Source organism: Lactuca saligna, chromosome 7 (assembly GCF_052625555.1).
Source record: "Lactuca saligna cultivar CGN05327 chromosome 7, ASM5262555v1, whole genome shotgun sequence".
Classification (NCBI taxonomy): domain Eukaryota; kingdom Viridiplantae; phylum Streptophyta; class Magnoliopsida; order Asterales; family Asteraceae; genus Lactuca; species Lactuca saligna.
In genome coordinates, this window is record NC_136423.1 from 3697591 (window position 1) to 3715864 (window position 18274).

At 34.6% G+C, this 18274-nt stretch overlaps 1 protein-coding gene across 1 annotated transcript; it reads left to right on the forward strand.

Moving 5' to 3' along the window:
- The first annotated feature begins 1758 nt into the window (after positions 1 to 1758).
- LOC145004054 (uncharacterized) lies at positions 1759 to 3589 on the forward strand. Its single transcript, XM_078962954.1, has 3 exons — positions 1759 to 2010; positions 2316 to 2395; positions 2866 to 3589. The coding sequence occupies exons 1-3, from the start codon at positions 1843 to 1845 to the stop codon at positions 3497 to 3499; spliced, it is 882 nt and encodes a 293-aa protein (XP_078819080.1). The 5' UTR covers positions 1759 to 1842; the 3' UTR covers positions 3500 to 3589.
- Positions 3590 to 18274: the final 14685 nt, after the last annotated feature.

Sequence of the window (18274 nt, forward strand, 5' to 3'; positions counted from 1 at the left end):
AATATAACAATATCAAATACCCCACACTTATTCTTTGCTTTCCCTCAAGCAAATCTAATTATTTTTAAATTTAAATCCTTATCACTAACATCACATGGAGCAATCCAATTCAAGCTCAGCCATTATACCAAGACCTCAATGCACATATTTGTGTCTAAAATCCTAACAACCTCCCAATCATAAAGACTCACATCCTTATGAACCTTCACCCCTTAGCTAATACGACATTCATTTCTGCAACCCTCCGAATCAATCCTCAGAAATCTTTTCTTAACCTCAAGGTAATTCTTGTAAAGCTACCCAAACATAAATAATCTAGAAATTACAATTTTTGATACCACTATGGAGCTCTTGGAATTCTTCACTTTCTTGAATATTTCATCTTTGATTTCTTTGAATTCACCACCTTTTTGTGTGATTTCCGGTATCTTCAATTTTTGAATTTCTTTAGATTTTTTGATCTTTGATCTTCATACTTTGTACTTTGATTGCTCTAAAAATTCCTCAACTTTTTCACTCTTTGGTAATTTCTCTCTTTTTTTACATGTATAACTCACTCTTTTCACTTAAAAACCTACATGCTTAAGCAGGGGTGCTTAACTTCAACCTTTATTGGTTAATGTATTAGTCTAAGTGCAATGGATACATAACTTCAACCCTTTTGGGTGGTCTTGGTTGTTGTTGTGATAGCGGTGGGGGTGGCAGTGGTGACGGCTAGTTGACCTGTTGGTTGGTTAGGAGGTTGACGAGAGTAGCCATGTCTGTGGTAAGTTTTTCGAGTCGAGTGTTGGTGGCGGTGGTAAGGTGGAGGAGAGCTTGAAGTTGGTCTTGCATGGAGAGGGGTTCATTGGGTTTGTGTTCTTGTTTTGGAGGCATGGTAAGAGAGACGAAAGCACCAAATGATAGAGCCAATTTTGAGATGGCAAATCTCCATAATTAAGAAGAGAAACGAGACTAATTTGGAACCAATTTTCTGCTTGAATTCCTTTCAAATGAACAATACAATTTAAATAGAAAACATTACTAACTCTATCCTAGAAATAAGGAAATGTGTATGCATGTAACAAAAGCGTGGACTCCTAATGAGGAGCACTAACTCCTTTATGGATTATTGAAGAAAAGACCAAGTCTTTCTCTATAAACTCATGAATGTGACTAAATGAAAACTTAAGAACGGGTCTCCTAGTAAACATGTGCGTATCACACCCTTACCTCATTTATCATTGAACGATCATTTAGGGGGTTGGCCGGTGATTCAAGCTGTTTTCCTTTCGACAATGGAATTTATCCCTCATCATTAAAAGCTATAACTTTCAATATCATATCCTTACTTACTTTGCAAATTTGCAATTGGCATCATATTGAAGGTTAACATCTAACAAAATTTTTAGTCAATTAGCTTTCTTATACACGGTAATATATCGAAGCTCACAATTTTGAGTTCACAAAAAGGTTAGTGCTCTAAGTGAAGACTAACAAACTGACAAGACCAAATGTGCCAAAAGATAACAAGTAAAGGGCCTCAAATGTAACATCTTTATCTAAAAAAAATATCATATTTTCGAGTTCTGTGATATCTGCAAAAACCCGGAGAGAGAAACACAAAAGACATTATAAATCGTCTCTCTCTAAACCAAAAACTTTTCAATGCAACATACACTTGTAAATACTTCATTGCAGGTTGCACATTCTGCTATATTTATGGATTTTGACTCTGAAGAAAGAGAGTATCGCATGTATATAGATATATGGAGAGAGAAAGTCATTTGGATCTATTCTCACCACGAGTCTACCAATCTATCTTTCTCTCTCTCTTCTGTGTTCTCCATTTTCTACTTCGCCATGAGAATACGAAAAAATGCAAAAAATTCGACACTTGTATATTCAAACGCAAGTCTTTCGAATGATGCTGATAAATGCTTGGTTCAGACGAACTTGTGTCAGCTCAACCAATCTCCATGGGATATCATCACATTCCCATCTTCAAATTCATCTTCTTCACTCCAACAGGTAACAATAGATCTATCTTCATCAATATGTTCTCGCAGTTCTTCAGTTCTATGAATCAGATCTACCGAAACAAGTTCATCCCATTTGAAATTACTCAAAATCTTCCGTTTATTTGCTTCACCTTATTCACTAGGGTTTATCTTGAATAATCAAAAACCCTAAATTCCCAGCATTTCCGTCGTCAATTCGAGCTCAATAAGTTAATTTCTTACATTGGTTTTCTTTGTGCTGTCTGATTGAAATGATTATTATAATGCTTCTTCTTTTCTTGATAATTTGTCGAACGCGTTTCTTGTTTTACACAGTTTGATGATAATGAGGTTTACTACAACGTTAATCTTGCTGTAAATGGAACTTCGGTTGATTCCATTGGAGCTTTCGAGAGGTAAACCCGTAATATTTTTGTTGAATCGAAACGATTTTTATTTGCATTCTTTGTTTTATCGTTTATAGCTAAAGCCAAGCTAATTAGGGTTGTTTGTATATTTATATATGTTTATTATTCTTTGATCATTTCCTTAAATGTGTGTTTCTTTATATGTGCTTCGACTGCTTCATAATCTTTGCTTCCATATTTAGGAAAATTTTGATTCTTTTTTGCGTTATCTTTATGGCCTACACATAAAATTTGGTCATGTTGACTATGTGGATCCAATATATTGAACTATAATTTCGATATTAATTGCTATTATTAAAGTTATTATTATGGGACCAATAACCATTAGGGAAAACTTTCGAACAAACTACAAAGACTTGTGCTTCAACTTCTTCACGATTTAAGTTTGATTGAGGAAAGTTGTTTTCGTTTTTGTGTTTTTGATCTGGGGTTCGTATAAAGATTACTCTTGGTGACAGTGTGGCTTCAGTGAAGAACCCGGAGGATGAAAAATATGATCTTGATGATCTAAAGAACGATTATCAAGAAATTTTAGGGTTTAAAGAAGATGAAAAGAATGAAATTGTAGAAGACATTGTGTTGTGTGGTGAGAGAGATGAGAAAGGATGGCAATGTGGGAAGGTGGTGAAAAATGGCAACACTATGTGCGACCATCATATCATTGAGTTTCAAAACGACTCCATTTGGACTACCAAGAAAAAGTCTCGATCCGGGTCGGGGCCCATCAATGAGCTCATGGCTGGAACTCGGGCTCGTCAAACCAAGAAAGGGTCGTCAACAAGCCCATATGAGTTCTATTATTATTCTGGGTTTGGACCATCTTGGGGCAAGAAAAGAGGAGCCGTGGGTAGTAATACAACAAACGCATATAACGAACCTACCAAAATTATGGACATGAGTTTGACCGACGATGATATGAATATAGGGAAGGATATGGTGAAAACAATTGAGCCCAAGATTTCTAAGGTGGGACCCATAATAATGGAATCAGCTACCATGGATGACAATACCAAAAAGGGTAAAACGGGAATTATTGGAAAAAAGAGAGGGAGAAAGCCGATGAAGGCTAGATCATTGAAATCTTTGATGTGATGAAACATTTGTAATGGTTTTGTATAACTTACATGTGTTTCGGTTTCAAAATTTTGGCAACTATTATGTATGCTATATTGTACTTTTGTATTTGTTAGTCAAATTTCTAAAAAAGTTAAATGAAAAATGAAATGTAAGAATGTTAAACTAGAAAAGATAGAAACGGAAAGTTAAACGATAGGACCCTAGGAAAATTACACATTTTTGCTCATTCTTTGTAAGTAATTATATAGTGCTTGTATCCTAGCATAATCATGATGGAAATGTGTCACTCAAAGTTAAGGATGTAAGTATCGCTTGAAAAACTATAAGAATGAAGATGAAAACCTATATTAGTAAAAGGGCATTGTCTTCAAAGCTCCATTTCAATAAATTTGAAGAAACATGCAAACTCTTAAGCCATTGTTAAATAATAACTAAAATGTTTTGTTTTTATGCAACCTAGTATATTTTATATTTAAATTAAAAGTTATTAGATAGAGCTGCTTCATGTTTTTTAGATAGTACTATTACTCTATTCCAAATCACGCCAGCAGCCATTAGCCATTACTAAGAAATTTTCATACAATCATTGATTCGAAGTATTTTTGATTTGATTAGTTTTAATCCTCATTTTTTAATAGAAAAAAGAAAGACAAGAAAAAATAGATTTTGTAAGCTACCCATGTATCCTTTATTCGTACAAAATACCATATGAAATAGAACCCTTAGAATGGATATAAAGAAATTCTTTGATTGGTTCTTCCCAAAGGAATGATCTATTTTATTTGACTGATGGGACCAATAAGCAATTAATTATAACAAAAAAAATATCTAAAACAATCTAAATTAGAAATTCAATAATAACTAAATTAAAGAAAATGGTATTGTCTTTTATTCAAAACGTCTAGTAATCTTCAACCAGTTATGCGCTTCAATATAACTACCAGGAGTAAGTGCTATAGTCTGTTTCCAATACTTAGCGGCTTGGTCGAACCAACCCTCCACAATTTCATAATCCCCCTACCGAATGACTTGTTCTCCCCGGTCGGAGTAGGTGGGTTAATTCCTTCCATTAGAACCATACTTGAGAGTTTCCTACCTTATACGACTCGATAGTCAACTCTTTTTGTACCCCATTTGAATCTACCATATCTAACTGAATAAGATTTCTCGTAGATCTATTCCATTTTTCAGGTTAATGAAAAGAAGTTAATAAAATGAGTTTCAAACTTAAATCTTAAGTTTGGATTAAAAATCTGGTTGATTTTAGTTTTATTTTTCTCCTACCTTTAGAAGAATAAAACATAGATATTTCGCCTATCATTACAATTTTCTGAAAGGTAACTATCTCAGTTTTATATCATATAGAAATTTATATAGAATTTTTGAAACTAAATTGGTCCTAGTTACTCTTCGGGACGGAGTGGATGAATGGAGGGGATTCTCGAATGCGGAAAAGGATCCAATAACTTCGAAAGAATTGAACGAGGAGCTGTATGAGGTTAAAATCTCATGCATGGTTTTGTAGAGTGACAGTAAGGGTGACTTATCTGTCAACTTTTCCACTATCACCCCAAAAAAAAACAAACTCTGCCTTACGTAAAATTGCCAGAGTACGATTAACCTCTGGATTTGAAATCAGTGCTTATATACCCGATATTGGCCGTAATTTACAATAGCATTTTATAGTCTTAGTAAGAGGGGGGATGGTTAAGGATTTACCTGTTGTGAGATATCACATTGTTCGAGGAACCCTAGATATTGTCGGAGTAAAGGATCGTCAACAAGAACGCTCTAGTGTGTTGTAGATTCTTATCCAAGACTTGTATCATTTGATGATGCCATGCGAATCGCTAAAAACATGTGAAGTATATGGCTAACCTAATAACGGAAGTTTTATAAGGGGACTGGAGTAGGCTACCATGAGACAAAAGATATTCTTTCTAAAGAGATCTGATTCAGAACTATTATTATATCCAATATTCAATATTGAAAAATTTTCAGAGGTTTTCTCTGATTTTGTCCGTGTCAACAAACAATTCGATATTTTGGTAATCATATATTCTCATTTGTAGAAGCCATACATTCTAATATAAGAAATATGTTTTTTATATAACACTCCACAAATGAAGGTTCGTATTTATATTATATAATCAACACATAATTTTCACTTTCGCATGCGAAATTTAAGATATATGCTCACATACTTAAACGACCCACGCATAAGTATATATTTAAAGGATTAATATAATGTAAAGTAAAATGTATTTATTTAACTCTAAATATAGTTAAGGCATTAACTCGATCTTATTAACCCATATTTTTAGTTTTTTTTTTATCACAACTATTTTAAATACATAATTACATTCTCGTGCAGTGTGCAAGGATACGCCAAATAGACTATAAAAATGTAACGTCCATTTTTACAACAAAAAATTTTCATTTTTTTAAGGTAAAACTTCCCAATTGTAAATCAATTTTTAATAAAACCATTTATTTCAAATTACATTTATAAAAAAATCAGAGAATATAATAAATGCTGAATCTTCAATACTATTAATGAGTGTGTATAGTCCCGCTTTCGCCTTCCCACGAGCACCGATAGAACCTGAAAACATAAACCCTGGGTAAGCATAAAGCTTAATGAGTTCCCCCAAAATACCACCACACAAACATATAACAACATGCATATTGGGTCAACAGTCATCAGACTGGATTACCCCTGAGACCACACCATGAATCTGGATTACCCACCTGGCCCATAACTTATGTATGGATTGCTCCCGAGTCCACAACATAAGTTTGGCTTGCCTTTCGGGCCTTTAACTTATGGATGTATTGGTCCCGATCCCACAACATAAGTCTAGCTTGCCTTTCCAACCTTCAGTTTATGTCTGGATTGCTCCCAAGCCTACAACATACGTCAGGCTTGCCTTTCCGGCCCTCAACTTATGTCTGGATTGCTCCTTTGTTGGATTTCTCAAAGAGCAGTATTGCCTCAACCCAACCACACTATGTCGACATACGCAACAGATAAACATATAACCAACAAATACATGTAATCATACAGATCTACCAATCTAACAGATACTACACCATATCAACATCCTATATACAAGGATACATAACTAACAATCCAATGAATGCATAACCATATGTACCCAGAGGTGAGATAGACACTCGAATAGGTGATCCTACTCTAGAGCCACAACCAAACAAGAAACATGTAAGAAAGCCTAAATTAAGAGTTATCAGTTTGTCCTATGTGACTACGTGCAGTCCCTATGACATCACTATACTAAATGATAACCAAAACTAGTGGGCTGACATTGGTGCCTTCGACCTATGGGTAAAGTGAGGAAAACTCACCTGAATCGAAAAACCCAGTAACACTGCAACACACTCCTCTTTTTGTATTGCTTGCTCCCGCGGGTCCACTAACACCAAAACTAGGTAGAATCTTAATCAACGATCCAAAACCCTCAGGTTTGACCCAAAGTCAAACATGGTCAAAAAGTCGACGATCAACGGTCAAAGAAAGTCATAGTCCACATCAGGTTGAGTACTCCCTATGTACTCTATTCCTACGCATGGCGTACGAGACTCGGACCTTGTACGTGATGCGACTCCTTATGTATGCCTTGCATACTCATGCCAGATTTACACTCTTGATTAAGCACTTATTCCCTAAATAAATTTCATCCAAAACTCAGATCTAATCCCAAATAACATTCTAAATCATAAAGTTTCCATCTTTATGATTTTGCATGGCTAGGAAGTGCCCAAAACCAAAACCTTAACTTATCATAAGATCTTAAGTTCCATAAATCATGCATGTATGGAAAGAAAGAATCAAGATTGCATTTTTATGATTCAATTCCCATAAAAATGTCTGGAAATGCTACTCATGAGGTCTGGAGTAGCTTATACTCAACCAGACCAAGAATATGGGACAAAAAGGACATAAAGCTATGAACTAACTAGATCTAACAAATCATTCACCAAGTTCTGAACTTTATACCTCTTGGAGAATGTTTGGGAGGTGCAAATCACATATCCATAATGTCTGAAGCTTTCCAAGCAACACCGCCAACTTCTTCTTCCTTTAAAGGACCCAAAAACTTACTTTTTAGCTCACAAGGCTCAAATATGGGGTTAGGGTTTTAAGGGAGTTGTTTGGAGAGATGGAGGCTGAGAATGGAAGAGGTATATGGAGGTTAAGGTGTTTAAATAGGATCAAAACCCCGAATTTAGGGTTTGCACTGTAGTCGAGTATGCCCTGCGTACCTCTTAATTACGCCCCATGTAATTCATTAAAGGCTCGTTACGCCTTGTGTAATCAAAAAAATCCTCAATTTCCACTTCATCTTCAATCGATCATAACTTCTTTGTTTCAACTCCGTTTTCGACGTTCTTTATATGCATGGAAAGGTATTGAAGAGCCCCCAATCTTATCTTGTTCCTTTAGACTAAAAACATATCGAACTTAAATCTTTAATTCATGCAGTAAACCCGATCTATAACTTTTCCCTTTCTACCATTCGGTTCAACACACAATTCAAGAGTTTGATCTCACAACCAACATTATCACCTCTTTAATAGGTCTAAACTTTACTTCCTTAAGGCTCAAAGCCTTTACATTATCGACTTTCGATCCACATCCTTGAATTAAGAAATGATCAAAAACCGGGTGTTTAAAAAAAATGTCATTTTCCAACCACCCATTTCATTTAAACTTTCAGCTTTTCAACTTCTTTTTTAATTTATACATTAAATCCATTATTCTTTTAGTTTTAACATTAGTTCTTTATTTTTCAATATAACACACTTTTTTATTAATTTAGATATAATGTGAAATTAATTTTTTTTTGATATACTTAATATGTCAATTTGAAACCTCCATTTTTATAATTCTTAATTTAATATATCTGATTTGTTAATTCAAATATAGTGCTAAGTTCATGACACTAATTAAAATTCCAAATAAAATTAGAAAAATATTTAAAACCTATTTTTTTCTATGTAGTTAAAATTCTTAAATATAATCAAAAATTATTTTTATATAGTAATAAACTTTTTTTACAAAAGATAGAGTTTTAAAATTATTGAAAAACATTAAAACTCTAAATAGAATGATATTAAATCTACATCAAAAAATAATTTTAAAATTAATTAAAAATAATAAATGTTTAAATATAATGTTAAATATAAAACCTACATCGAAATATCAAATTCACAAAAAACCTATGTATATATTTTACTGAAATTATATGATTATAAAATATGTGCATCTTAACTAATAAGCCATTAATAATTAAAAATAATTTTAATTCAAGAAATAAGTTTATTTTTACTTTCATTCACAATCTACGAGTAGCAGTTATTAAGTTATTGAAATAATGTAGTTGTAATATTTATATATCCTATCATTTAATTAAAATACTTAGAATATTTTCAGAAAAATTAGTGTAAGGATTATTAATTCAAAGTTAGTAACAAAAATATTTATTTTAATAATATATATTGACAATATTTTAATTATTTTTATATAGCGGCATAAATTTGCCTAGTATATTATATTGATGAACATACATTATTTGAAAACTAGTTCTGTTTTGTAAAAATAAAACATAAATATAATGGTATTTCTTGCATTCAATTTTTCTAAAGAGTACATTTCCTTCATGTACATTATGTATTAAGATGTGATTAGAAAATTTTCTCTTAAGGTGTAGTACAACATGTGAATGTAGGATTAGAAGGGGGGAGGTATCATTGATATTTACATGAACACCAATCCTTGACATGCAGTAGTGCAAAAAGATGTGGCTTGGGTGAACATTGTTCCACACTCTTCTCTCTTCTCCTTACTTATATCATATGCATAAAAATTTGCACGAAATGATGTGAAATACATAAGTTATAAGGGTGTATATGTGGTGGCCCGAAAATGGTGAAAATCTATAGAAGAAAGAAAAAATGATGTGAAATTTGAGTGTCATTTGGGTTAGGAGAGATTACAAGAGGAATATGGTGTATCCATCCATTAAATAGAGGGTTGAGGTCAATTTTATTCATTGAACTTTTTTAAAAGTTTTATTTTGGTCATTATACTTTGTTTAAGTTACAATTGGTCATGGAACTTGTTTATTTTTTTATTTTAGTCACTATAACCGGTGATAGCCAGTTTATAACATGGAACAACTTCCTCAAAGTTATAATAAGTCATTAAACTTTTATATGTGTGTTTTATTTTAGTCATTCTACTTTGTTTAAACTACCATTAGTCACTGGACTTGTTTAAAATTTTCATTTAAATCGCTCTACGTTAATATTATCATTTATTAAAAACTACTATTTTTTTTTCTTTTTCTCCACAACTAAATTTGTTATCAATTACTTTAGAGTAAATTATATGAACGATCCCTATGATTTAGGGTTGCATGCACCCAATTAACATCGATAATTTGTTTTCACTGTGGCCTACTCCATCATTTGCATTTTGTTGTTATTTTGATGTATAGAACATTAATGTGATCTTGATTATTTCCTTATACCTATTTTGGATTTCTATACTTTAAAGGAAATATTCAATAATAATCACCTACCATAGAATTGATGTGCACAAATTATACCTAACTAGCTTTAAATTTATAAACCTAACTACTTATTTATTAATGTACCTATAGCAGTGTGCCTAGTCAGTTTAAAGTATAGTAAAGTAAGTTGGGTATCGAAAATAGTGAACGAATTTAGCTAATAATTTAACTACTAAAAAGTAATCTAAAAACAATAACTAAGAAGGGGCTTTTATCTGATTTTGCAAGTTCAGATTAACTTAAAACTAACAATCACTTAACTAAAAATGGATGTAATCAAAATAATAAAAACACTTTCGTTTACTTTTGAATCCATATTTTTCCTATGGATAATTCTTATTTATGGATTAATAGATTTGATTACCGATTTATATGTAGTTAGCAATCTTGATCTGATCTACTAATATTTTTACCAATTCATGCAATACTATGTAATGATCATACATAAGCAAACACATAATTGATTATTAATGACGATTAAGATATGTAAGATATATCTAAGAATAGTTATCTATGATCAAGATAATTAATTGAACACAATTGTGATCAAATTATGTTCTCCAACACTGCTAAAGTTGTTATCTTTATCGCTTGGTCTAGGATGTGATTAGTCGTCACTCTAGCAATTTAATGATCAGATGCTATTAGGTAAACAAGTTCATGTAATTCAAATGGTCAATAAACTACACTTAACTTGAATCAAAGCAACAAAGATGCAAACTTTAACATGCTAGGTAATGATAATCAAACACATGCATAAACCAAATTCATATAATCCATAAAATAAGATACCAACTCATAGTTTTAGGTTTCATCTAACTAAACGAAAGTATACTAAATTAGTCACTCATGGAAGAAGGTAAACACACAAAATCATAAGAATTCGACATAGTTAATCTTATGCAAACCGAATGTGATATGTTACCTTCAAATCTTCAATCTTTAAACGTTCTCTCTTCCAAACAGTTGTTTTCTCTCTCCTTTAGCTTCTGATTTCGACTATCTCTCCAGAAAATCATATCCAACCTCCTAAATCTAATATGTAAAGGAGTATTTATAGTTTCCTTTAACCGCATCTCACGTCGTGAGATCAGTAGAAAGTCATATTCAACAAGGAAACTTTCTCTCCGCGTAGTTATCTTCTAGAATAATCAATCTTACATCAACTGGGAATTAGCTTTTGGCACAAAAACAAAAGTCGTCCGAAATTTTGTCTAGTTTCCGGAACATTTCGAATCTCGTCAATTAGAGTTACGAGTCATGAGATATGGCTAAGATACTGATGAGGGGTCAAGTTATCCAACAACATAGTTTTTATATCTTTTTCAGCTGCAGTCCTCTAAGTATCCAACTTTTGTCGGTTTCGGTCCTTTTCTTCGAGAATGTCAACTTATGGCTGCAAAATACAATTTAAACATTATAATTACCAAATATATCCTCAATTAACCAAATTATAGCTTAAATGTATTAAAATACTGGCTAGAAATGTGTATATCAATGGTACTATCAAGAATTAAGGCAACCATCAAACCTCTTACTCGCATTCTCTTTGGTCCAACTTGTTCTTGTTTTCAATTGCTTCATACAAAAACAAATTCCTTCATACAAAAACCAAGATAATGTCCACTATGGGCCACTAGATATGAAGACTTTCCAGCGATTCATCTAAATTTGAACTAATTTTGTAACACCCGATTTAAAGTACTTTCATTTTTTACCCTTGTTATGTAAATGTTTTGTAGATTTGGTCCCTAGGGGGGCAGTTTTTCCGTTTTCGGAAAAGTTAGAGTATGATGGGAGTACTCCTCGTACGCGAGGCGTACGCATGCAGGGGACAAACCCTAAAATTTATGGTTTAGACCCTATTTAAACAAGTTAATGAACCTTGATCCTCTCATTTCTCAGCCTTCATAGCCCGTTGAGTCCCATTTCAAAATCCTAGCCACTATTTAAGAGAATTGACCCTCTTGTGTGTGTTTTTAGTGTGTTTTGGTGAGAGTCGAAGAAGAAGAGCTTGGAGAAGGAGCTTTGATCAAAGAAGAACCTGTAGATCCAAATTTCTCACTCTATTTCTAGTTTCATTGAGGTATAAAGCTTGGAACTTGCTTCTTGTATACTTAGATCTAGTCTTTATGAGGTTTTGGTCCTTTTTTTGGTCCTATGATGAGATCGAGTGGGTTTCTTCCACTCCAGAAGTTAGGAGTTGCTTCTCTTGATGTTTCTAAGGTCCCTAGTCCATAAAGTTAGCTTCTTGATGGTTGTGGATCAACCATGCATGTGTTTAGGCCTTTTTAGTGAAAGTAGAATGCTAAAAGTATGGTTTGGGTTATTTTCAGCCATGTAAAGGCTCCAAGTTCATAAATTAGTGGATCTAGACGTTTCATAAGACTTGAATTTGAAGTTTGGTCGTTTGGTTGCATGTATTAAGCACTTAATGGGAAACATGCTTAACGGGCACGTATGCAGGGCGTATACTGTGCGTACGCTACCAAGTCCCTGATCATGCATGCTTTGTAGTAGGTTGGTGTACATAACTCGTACGCGGCGTGTACTGGCGATTGGTGGAGTATGTAGGGCGTAAGTCTGAGTACGTTGGGCATACTCAGTTGTTGTTGACTTTATGGTTTGGGCCATATTTGGACTAGTGGAGTTTTGGGCCTTATTGGGCCATTAGCCTTTTTGAATTTGGGCCATTTCTAGGTTTTAGACCTTCTTGGATTTGGCACCATATTGGGTCGTGGGAATCGTTTAGGGATCTGGTTCGTTTTAGGCTTTTTTGGTGCCATTGTGATGGGCCTCAGATATTGGGCCAAGTGAGGAAAATGTAAAATGTGGTGTTGGACAAATGAACTAGGGTCCCAATTATGGTTTGTGGCCCAATTATTAAATAGGTATTATTTGATGGTGATCAGTGTCGAGATTTCCCAGATCAGCAGTCCGAGATTTTTTATGAGATATTTAGCAGTTTGAGATAAGTTTCCTCACTATGCTTGGCGGGTCGAAGGCACCAATGTTGGCCTATGGTTTATTAAGATTAGGATGCTAGTTGTATGTGTGACTCTTGCATGTATGTTATGTGATATGTATACCAGGTGGGGTTCGATGCTAGGCGGGGCCTGATGGGTGCATTGTATGCTATTTGTTTGAGTGATTCTTGCATGAGTTTTATGTGTGTGTATGAATTCCGGGTGGAGCCTGATGAATGTGATGAGGCATGGCCCATCTCATATTATTGACAGATCTGTTCCGAGCGGTGCCCAATGGATGTTGGGCATGGCCCATTGTATGTTTGATATGTATGGTATGAGGTATCTTGGGGGACTCATTAAGCTTCATGTTTACGGTTATCAGGTTATGTTTTAGGTACTTCCAGATCGAATGGGAAGAGCTCGGGATGATCGCATTGCACACACCACATCATTCCACATTTTATTTGACTGTGATGTATTTGGATGATTATTGACATACTCTGATTTCATTTTGTTTTTATGAAAATGTGTTGGATGATGGTTATATTATTGTAAAAATAAAATTTTTCGTATGAAATTTTGGGACGTTGAAAATTGGTATCAGAGCCTTAGTTTAAGGGATTCAAGCATACTCTAGGGTGTGTCTAAACTCAAACTGAGGATTTGGTAGATTTTTCAACAAAAAGGAAATGTTTTATAAAAAGAGTTTTATAATAAAAGAAAGGGGTGTGTTGCATGCAATCGACCGAGCTCAAGTAAGTTTTCCCAAAATACCCATACATTTTTATACTATGCTTTGAATTATGAACCTGTTAATCGCATGCTAGATGAGCTTGTAGACTTGCATGCTAGTATTTATTAGTCAGTGATAGGATGGTCTATTTAGGTTATGCTTGTTTCCGATTACTCGATGCTTGAATGTTGCTTGCTTTGTGTACTTAGGAGTTCCCATTAACTTCAGCTAACTAGTAAGAGAATATGCTAAGTTACATATTAGTGAGACTAGACAATTTTAGAAGGTTAGGTTTTAACTTTATTACACAGATCTTGTTTGAGTCCAACCGTTGTAGTGTGAGACATTTCATTCGAAGAACCATCTAGTGTCGGTGATATGTAATTGTAATCGTGAGTTGGTTAGAGGGTGTTAGGGGGAGTTCCTTTTGTACCTGATGGCAAAGAGTAGTGTGGGGGTTTCCCAAGGAAAACCTAGGAAGAGATTCGGTGCTGGGAGCATTATCGTGTTGAGGGTTATATGTATGGATAAGGGAGTAACTTGGAGAATTCGGGGAGACCCTTGAGGAAATTACGAAAAGATGTGGAAGGTAGTATAGGTCCGTACTACTAGAATTAGAGAACCCGTACTCGAGTCAAAGAAAGTTGCGATGATACCAGGAAGCTTGTAGGGTATGGGATTCCTCAATGATTATATATATATATATATATATATATATATATATATATATATATATATATGTGTGTGTGTGTGTGTGTGTGTGTGTGTGTGCGCGTGTGTACGTGTGTGTGTGTGTGTTATGATGGTCAGAATGGTCTATTTTCAATATGATGGTCACTCGAGGAGGATCTGGTAATGGTTCTAGTGTTGGTAAGGGTTCAGATTCAGGCTCTAGAGCAGGATATTTGGATGATCAGATGTGAGAGTTCATTTTCTCAGAGATTACCTGTAGTATTCTCGAGCGGACTCTTGTGATATTCGGTATGGTCAATGAGGGTATCATGGAGATTATGGATGAGTGCTTGGGGACTTTTCGATCTGAAATGGTGGTGATGATTGGAGCTCACACTTTGAGTTTGCGTGAGTTCCGGGCATGTAGAGCCTCAGAGTTCTTTGGAAAGAAGGACCCGATTGCGAGTAGACATTGGTTGGCAGATGTCGGGAACACCTTCCGATTTAGCCTTTAGTTCCACGTTGTGGATATGGTTCTATTGAAGGTGTCATCTTAGAAAGGTGTCATCTGATTCAAGAAAAGGGACAAGTTGGGCCCCAGGTACATCGGTCATTTCAGAGTTTTGGCCCGATGGGGGGATGCTTATCACTTGGATTTTCCTGAGCAGCTTAGTCAGATCCATAACACGTTCCATGTATGTCAGATGTGGAAATGGTTGGTTGATGATTCTACAGTGGTTCCATTGGAGGATATTCAGGTGAATGATCGCCTGAATTATATTGAGAGACCGATTTTCCATCCTTGACAATAAGACGAAAACCTTGACGAACAACGTTGTGGAGTTGGTGAAGGTGCAATGGTAGTACCAGAAGGGGTCTGAATGTACATGGGAGTCTGAGGATGAGAGGAAGGAGCATTACCCAGAATTATTTGCGGCAACAAACTTGGAGGACAAAGTTTGATTCAAGTGCGAGAGATTCGTAACACCCAATTTAAGGTACTTTCATTTTTGACCCTTGGTATGTAAATGTTTTTGCAGATTTGGCCCCTAGGGGGCAATTTTACCATTTCTAGAAAAGTTAGAGTACGTTGGGTGTACTCCTCGTACGCGGGGCGTACGCATGCAAGGGACAAACCTGAACATTTAGGGTTTAGACCCTATTTAAACAACTTAATAAACCTTGATCCTCTCATTTCTCAGCCTCCATAACCCTTTAACTCAATTTCGAAACCCTAAACCCTCTTGCAGAGATTTGACCATCTTGTGTGTGTTTTTAGTGTGTGTTGGTGAGATTTGAAGAAGAAGATCTTGGAGGAAAGAGCTTTGATCAAAGGAGAACTTGTAGATACAGATTTATCACATTATTTCTAGCTTTATTGAGGTATAAAGCTTGGAACTTGCTTCTTGTATACTTAGATCTAGTCTTTATGAGGTTTTGGTCCCCTTTTTGGTCCTATGATGAGATCTAGTGGGTTTCTTCCACTCCAAAAATTACGAGTTGTTTCTCTTGATGTTTATAAGGTCCTTAGTCCATAAAGTTAGCATCATGATAGTTGTGGATCAACCATGCATGTGTTTAGACCCTTTTGGTGAAAGTAATGCTAAAAGTATGGTTTGGGTTTTTTTTGAGCCACACAAAGGCTTCAAGTTCATGACTTTATGGATTAAGACATTGCATAAGACTTGGATATGAAGTTTAGGCATTTGGTTGCATGTATTAAGTACTTGATGGGAAAGTGCTTAATTGGCACGTATGTTGGGCGTACGGAAGCGTACGCTGCTGAGTCCCCAATCATGCACGCTTCGTAGTAGGTTGGGTGTACCGAACTCTTACACAACATATACTAGCGATTGATGGAGTACGCATGGCGTAAGTCTGAGTACGTCGGGCGTACTCAACTGTTGTTGACTTTGCGGTTTAGGCCATATTTGGACTAGTGGAGTTTTGTGCCGGGTTGGGCCATTAGCCTTTTTGACTTTAGGCCACTGTTAGCTTTTGCGCCTTCTTGGATTTGGGCCCATATTGGGTCTTGGGTATCAGTTAAGGATTTGGGCCATTTTGGGCTTTTTTGGTGCCATTGTGATGGGCCTCGGATATTGGGCCAAGTGAGGAAAGAGTCAAATGTTCTTTTACCATGGGTGCTGGACAAATGAACTAGGGTCCTAATTATAGTTTGTGGCCCAATTATTAATTGGGTAGTATTTGATGATGATTAGGGCAGAGATTTCCCAAATCAGCAATCTGAGCTTTTATTTGAGATATTCAACAATTTGAGGCGAGTTTCCTTACTATGCTTGGCGGGTCAAAGACACCAATGTCGGCCTATGGTTTATTATGATTAGGATGCTAGTTGTCTATGTGACTCTTACATGTATGTTATGTGATATATATACCGGGCAGGGTCCGATGCCAGGCGAGGCATGATGAGTGTATTGTATGCTATTTATCTTAGTGATTCTTGCATGTGTTTTATGTGTTTATATGAATGTCTGGTGGGGCCTGATGAATGTGATGAGGCGGGGGCCGTCTCATATTATGGATAGATCTGTTCTGAGCGGTGCTCGATACCGGATGGGGCCCGATGGGTGTTGGGCATGGCCTATTGTATGTTTGATATGTATGGTATGAGGTATCTTGGTGAACTCACTTACCTTCGTGCTTATGATTTTCAGTTTATGTTTCAAGTACTTCTAGATTCGAAGGGGAAAAGCTATGAATGATTACATTGCACACACCATATTGTTCTGCATTTTATTTGACTGCGATGTATTTGGATGATTATTGACATACTCTGATTTCATTATGGTTTTATGAAAACGTTTTGGATGATTGTTTTATTATTATAAAAATGAAATTTTTAGTATTAAATTTTGGAGCATTAAATTTTTTTTCACGGTGGTTGGGTGTGTTTCTATCGATGACATGAGCGATAAAGAGGATAATCGTTCAAGTTAAAATATTAAAGACTAAATGTAAAGATTACTTTAAATCACAAGGATTATTCGTATAATTTATTATAAAATAAATGATGTAACAAGTTTAGGTGTGGAGAAAAGAAAAAAAATAGATTTTTTTTTTCTTTTTTAACTTTTTATACATGATAATAAAAAGTTAGTGACTAATTAAAACAAACAAAAAACCAAACAAGTTTAGTAATCAATGATAACTTAAACAAAATATAATAACTAAAATAAAAATACATAAAAATTTAATGATTAATTATAACTTTTTCAACATTATTCGACGTTATATATCAGCTGTCATAAAATATAATGACTACAAAAAAGAAGTTTAATGATAACGTGAACCTTTAAATAAAATGAAAAGTAAAACTTTTATAAATATCTACGATCTTGTCCTTTGTGAAAATGCCCTTTTTCTCAAATTAGTTTCCGCTCACTACAATTTTTATGACAAGTTATTCATTATTAATTTGTTAGTTTCAGATTACAAAGGGTAATTATGTAATTTTATTCGCATGTATGTTCAATTCACCAATAGTAGGCTCATCACGAACAAGAAAAAAATATCATTATCTTTATTATAATTTTTTATTTTTAAATAAAAATATATAATAAAAAAAATTGATCTTGTACAACCGTCTACTTTGCTCCTCTCAACTCCTCCATGTTGAAACAAATTTACATTTGAGCGCATGTGGTTTTCCAACTCAGCTAATGACCCATTTTAAGTTTCATTTTCGCATTATTAACCTAAAATTAAACAATTTGTTGTTTAGGCATCATTTTGTTGCGCGTTAGTTAACTTATGTAACAATAGTTTTTGATGACTAAAAGTAGTTGTGTCCATTCATACA